At 38.5% G+C, this 6433-nt stretch overlaps 1 protein-coding gene across 3 annotated transcripts in view; it reads right to left on the bottom strand.

The window, feature by feature from the left end:
* Positions 1-250: 250 nt before the first annotated feature.
* Positions 251-6433, bottom strand: part of PAPSS1 (3'-phosphoadenosine 5'-phosphosulfate synthase 1) — a 44356-nt gene continuing 38173 nt past the window's right edge. For 2 of the 3 annotated variants that reach the window (XM_083835542.1, XM_083835541.1), the window contains one exon: positions 251-950. In XM_083835542.1, coding sequence (XP_083691668.1) covers positions 812-950 — 139 coding nt within the window. In that variant the 3' untranslated portion in view covers positions 251-811. The other variant, XM_083835540.1, reaches the window with a different exon arrangement.

The raw sequence follows: 6433 nt of genomic DNA, 5'->3' as shown, positions 1-6433 counted from the left end.
ATAAATTTTTTTTTTCTTTAAGTTGAAGTAAGATGAATGACTGTATCTGGAACCAAACACTGGCAAGTGAAATCAAATGGGATAAAACATTCCCTATTGACACCTAAGGCAACAAGCACATAAAAATATGGATTAGTTATCAATTAAAAGAGTAAAGCGTTTTTCTTTTTACTCATTACTTGGTCATCTTTACAGCTCCACAGCAGAAGGAAACTATTGGATAACTCAATGAACTCCAAAACTAAACAAAGAAAGCAAAAAAGTTTAATTATGCTGCATAAAGAACTCTGCTTTTTAATTACAAATACTGAAAAATTAATGTTAAAAGCTTCTGGAGAATAATAGAGTACACTTTTACAGTAATTTTAAAACTGTTACTTTTTCCATTTCTTGAGCACCTATCCATAGTTAAGGGTCTAATTATTACATTTTCTCCTACAAACTACTAAAAACAGAAAATATCCAGCAGTTTAAATAACATGAAAAAAGCTGCATCTATTTAACAGCTGCAGAATTCATAGGACAGAGGCAGTAAAATATATAAAAAAAAGGACAAGAATTAAAAATCCTACTGCAAGAATATTAACTGTAATAAAAGAAGACATTAAAACCAGCAGCTAGTTAGGTGCCAGGACATAATAGAACCCATAAGGACAGGCAAAGAATGATGCTAAGTTAGGGAGAAAGAGTCTGTTTTCAGAGAAGAACTTCCTGACCGACACCACAACAAAGTAACATGAACGGTGACTGTGTGGTCCCCTTCTTGTAAATAAATCAGGCGTCAAACGTTGATCTGCGGTTCATAAGAGGCCTAAGCCTTCTCCAAGGATTTGTAGTATTCAGTCAGCACAGTCCAAGCCTTAGGAGCCATGAAACCTTCCGGTGGGTTTTGTCCTTCTCGAGCCAGCTTGCGCATGCGGGTCCCTGATATAAAATCAAAGTCTTCGTGGCTGAGAGGATAGGGGTGGGAGTAAGGGTAGAGAGGGAGAGGAACAGGTAGGGGGAGAAAAAAATATATATTTAAAAAGAATGCAAAGTTGCTCACAATTCTTCTGCTTTTTTGATAATTTAATGAAAGTTCTTCTCGGAAGTATAATCTGATAGTAATCGTTATTTCCAGACATTTGTCCATCAATGCCAGTACATCTTTACGCACCCTCTACAACATCGAGTTTAGGTAACTCCTGAGGTTTAGCAGCTTAGTCCAACTCATCTTCTGGGAGTTGAATCGAGTCTGTGCCTTCATCTAGCCTGGCTTTCTCTCTCTATGAGGAACTCTGCTGAGAGACAACTCTCTCCTCCACCTCCTGTCTCAGTTCTCTGTCAACAACAGCCGCCATCCTATTCTGTACCCTCATCCTCTCTGCCCCAGCAGCAGTCCAGCACCACATGCTGGTAGAAGGTAGCCGTTGCAGTACTGGTTAAAGAAGATCATTTCAGTGCACTAGAGAATGGAAGAACAACATGGCAGAAAATCTCATAATGAAGGACAATTTGCAGAACAAAAAGTAAAAGCCTTGGAGGCAGGCTCCATAGCTTTTGCAGTTGGGCCACTGCAAGCCACTCTGCATGCACTTACATATACATATATATATATGTGCATTTGAGTACTCGTGGCACGTACAGTTCAAAATAAAGAAAAAAGCATAACCTCAACTGGAAGCATAATAAAAATACCTTTCCATAAAGATGTTTTTCCTTAAAAAAAATAAAAATTAATCTGGACAGATTTACAAATGAACCCAGATCAGGATTACTGATCATCATTAACATGACAATCTAAATTAAAATCAACTTCTCAGGTAAGTGGTGATAAGCAGCAAAAGTTCCAGTCAAGTTCAACTCCTACTCCTCACAACAGTGAAACAGTAAAACCAAGACAAGAATGCCACAATTCTACCAAGTGTTCCAAAGAAAAATGATTTATTCTTAAATTAAATATGGCAATTTTACTTACGCCATTTGTTCAATTTGCAACATGTATTCATTACTCATTCTTTACTTGTCTGTTTGAAATAAAAGCCAAGTATTGATCTCAGATGCACATGCCTTAGACAGAAACAAGAGCCAAGTGTGTGCATCAGAGGGCAGAACTTGGCTCTAAGTGCTGAGCTATGCTCAGTAGGGTATGGAAGTTAGCAAGATGCAGAAAGCATTCCACAGTTCCCTTTCACAAAACCACTAACCCCATAACTTTTTGATTTGGATTGTATGCATCTACACAGCAGCAATGCCATACGTGCTCTTTTCTTATTGCTCTTAATTCAGAGAGCAATCTCTGAATTAGGTTCTTGAAGTGCAACAACAAGGCAAAAAACCCTACTGTGCTTCAATTTTGCAAAATATAAATTACACAAAAATGAAAACTTTAAGCTGATGCAAGCCCATCAGAGAAAGAATAATGTCACCACCATTAAGAACCTGTAAATTTTGTTCCTTGGTACAGAGATGCCCAATACTCACTAACACTGCTCGAAGTTATCTTGAGTTCTTTAGGAACTATTTCTACAAAACCTGTGTGGTGAAATGAGAAGCCTGGTTAATATTCTAGAAAAAAATAATTAAGTCTTCAGATGACTGGGAACATAAGAGTAAAGCAAGTGCTATAAAGTTTCTCCATGCTTTCTACAACACCAAACTCCAAACACCAAGAATACATTGTCTGTTTTATTCCCTCCTTGCCTGTTAAGATTTCAGAAAGACTCAAATTCCTCCATGGCCTACAAGTGAAATAACGGTACCAAGGCAATAAATTTACATGCACCACAGAAGTTTGCTTCAATAAGGACCCCATTTCCTTCATCTTCCTCTTATCCCTAGTTGTGGCTGTGCAAGAAGCAGCTGTAAGAATCAGAGATAGAGAACCACCCAAAAAAGAAAAATCCACTACGAAAATCTAGATAAGCCTTAGAAAAAGGACAGGAAAACATTAATAAGGATCTTTTAAGAAACATACTACATTCAGGATATAAAAATATTTCTTAAGTAGTCATTTTCAATCATTTCTAAAGTACAGAAGTACTAAGTGACACCTTCCCAAACTTCTGTTAAATAGGATTTACTTTTAAAAATTATATTAATTAGTAATCCCTAAACTGATTCACATGGAGCTTTGGCAATACACACTGTCCATTGAAATGGTCCAGTAATTTTTGCCTTTTTTTGTAAATTCCTTCCTTTTCAATTTTCTGTTCAAGTTTCCAGCTTAATTTCCACCATATTTAGGTGTTATTAAGATAACACCTAAATACTGCCTTCACCAATGGCAAAAATAAATCTCTTGAGTATCAGAAAGTGCTATGTCTACTATGTAGAAATGCTGTAGTGTGATATGAAACACAAGCACTTTGAAACAAAATGTGACTATGAGTAACTTACTTCTTAACAAAAGAAAACAAAATGAAGAGTCCAATAATTCTGTCCGGTGAGGTTTGAGGAAACTGGGAGCTTCTCAGCATAAAATGGACTTGAGCAGAACAGGAAGTGTGTGTGGGGAAATGTCTGACCATTAAAACTGTTACGGAATTAAACGCAACAGCCATTCCATTCTCAAGTGAAATTTAGAATGAATCTCAGTGAAAATCAACTCAACCTTTTTTTGAGCATGGGATTTAAGTGCCTTTCAGATTTGTATTCAATAGCTGCTGGAAGTAGCTTTCTTTGAGCCACACTGTAAACAAGTAAATGCCTGTAAAAATGACTTCACTTTTTACTATCAATCAAGTTTGACTAGTATTGATGTAATATTTGGTGCCTACACAAGTAAAAGCTTTCTCAAAGCTTCATTATGAGCTTAAACACTAAGAGCAGTGCTCAAGGCTAAGATTTCAAGCTTGTAGTTCTTATGACAAAACAAGCAAGCTATCTATCACCAGTTTGCACGTAGGAAACAACTGCATGTAGGTGCCCACAGTCCTATGGGAAACCTGTAGGTTCTTGACTCTGCTGCGTCTTCAAGGTGTCCATAGAGTACTTTAAAACAGTAACCGAAGGGAAAAAAAAACTCTCCTCTTCAGCAATTATTCCCTACAGGTTTAAAGGTTTACTCAAAGTATAGTGCACTTTATACAGCTGATTTTCGCTTATCATTTATTGGGAAAAAGTCTCTTCCCAATAAGTGTTCTTTATACTACCTCTGTACCAGCTATTCCAGCCAGATGGAGTACAAACACATTGATTCTTGGGAATCCTAACCTTTTCCTAGGGTATCTGGCACTGTGCAAATGACCTTCCTGAAATTCCCATTCCCTGCAGAGGGCAATGTCTCTAGTGGCAATCTGAGGGTCTTAAGAAATTACTCTTAAAATCAAGACTGACGACAACAGTAAAGACCCATGCACTCACAGTTTCACTTATTCATTAAAAAAGTTTTTCTGGAAGCAAACATATAGAAATAGAGCAATAACATGACTTCGCTCTGTTGGGACTTCAAAACACGTTCTACTCAGCTGGCAAACTTTCAGATCCAATTACTTCCTAAGACAATTCACAGACCTCTTTATCTCAGGTTGTCTTTTAACACTTCCCCTTTTCCACCTTCTTATGCCCTGAACATAATCTGTCAGGAGGTGAAATCCAACCTTATAATGCTTCTCAGGAGGATTTCTACTGGATTGAAATTTGCCTTTGCAGTATCAAGTCGTGACCTACACTAGAACTTCAACAGGGACAGAGCACTGTTCCCTACAGTGTTAGCCTCTGTCATGTCAGTCTACATTAGTGTCTTGGGAACACCCTGTCATGCTGAGTGAACCAGCTAGTATCCACTAGGTTCAAAACCGAACCAGTTATGAAAAAACTCTGCGGGAAAGCAAAACATAACCTATGCGCTTAATATCATCGTAAGCAAAGCAAATCCTTTCCTTGCCTTTCTGACTGGCAGAAGGGTTCAGGTATTTTGAGCTGCTGTGGTGCTTTAATGTATCCTAAATGATATACTAATGTTAACTGGGAAACAATATTTCACGTAACTAAATTAAGGCGTACAATCAAGTGTGCCTATTTCAACCTCTTGCTGCCACTTTAAAATCAGACATCACATCAAACAAGTTCGGAACAGTACGTACTTGGCTGAAACTGCTACCTGTAAGTATGACTTGATAGTATACAAGCAGCTGTGACAACCGTATTTCATAGTTTATTCCCAGGACTTTTAAAGTCAAAATCATCACTACTCTTCAGATACCCATGCTTCATTCGCATTTTACAGAAAGCATGAACAGCCTGCTATGCTAACCTTACTTATGGGTTCCTTTTAGCTGAAGTGATCTCATTGGTTTTCTTCAAGGATGGAAAAAAAAAAAGCCATTTTTTCCAGACACTGCAGGGAGGTTTTTCTTTTTTTTTCTTTTTTTTTCTTTTTTTTTTTTTAATTATTTTTTGGCTGTATGTGTGTTGGGTATTTTGTTGGGTTTTGTGTTGAATTGTCAGACTAATTTCCTTTCTTAATTTTTCTCCTCAGCAGCAGTCTGTGGCTGCATTTTTAGGACTGATCTTCAGCAAAGAATTAGGAATCGTTGCTCACCCAAACAACTATTAAGCCACCAATCCCAAATTACACTTGTTTGTGGTAACTGAGAGGCCTTTTTGGCTGAAGAAACATACCAACTTTTTCTGAACAGATTTCAGCATTAGGTATTTGTTTATGGGGTTTTTGTTTTTAATTTTTACACTTCGGTCCGATAGTGGCTCTCAGATCAGATGTTTATTGGAAGGTCTCCATTGTAACTACAGTTCTTTCTGTAAACATTTCCAAAACATGTTTGGTCATCTTCAGTTACTGATCCACATTCAGTTCTGTTTCAGGAGTGGTTGCATTTAGACTACCAAGGCACAAGGAGTTACCAAATTTGGATCTTAGAAAACCCAGGAACCGGAACGAGTTCTGTTCTCACAGCAGTCCCCACCTCAGAACCCAGCTGCCAACCTTCTGAGATCTGTTCCCTTGATTTACCAAGACTGTGGAAATGGCACAGTGAAGAGAACAATGACAAAGAAATGACAGACTTAAGCCTTTTGCCTGCAGTTACCAATGCATAGGTCACGCATCATTCCGAAAAGCTCCCTTGGCCATTGCTTAGTGATGTGGCCCTAGAGATGACCGGATTCCTGGTGGATGACTCCTCTGGGGCAGGGACAGTTGGCAGCTGAGGGCTGCAGGGCAGCACTTGGGATTTCAAGGCCCGAGCGTACCAACTGTTCTCGCTTGTAGGACAAGAACTGTGAACTCAAAAGATTAAGTCTCCCAGATCCGAAGCTAGGATATAAAATCTGTGGTGGTCTTCGAAAGTCTGCATCATGACACATAGCTGTTGTAAAACTGGGAGGTCATGGGGGCAGCAGCTAAGACATGCAGCTCACCTACAGCTCAGTCTGGGGGAAACCCACGTAATAAATGCTTCATGCAAACTTCCATGCCTCTGTTAGTGATGTA

The sequence above is a fragment of the Anser anser genome (assembly GCF_964211835.1).
Source record: "Anser anser genome assembly, chromosome: 4".
NCBI classification, from domain to species: domain Eukaryota; kingdom Metazoa; phylum Chordata; class Aves; order Anseriformes; family Anatidae; genus Anser; species Anser anser.
The sequence above is the reverse complement of the archived record's forward strand: the minus strand, read 5'-3'. Positions and strand labels throughout refer to the sequence as shown.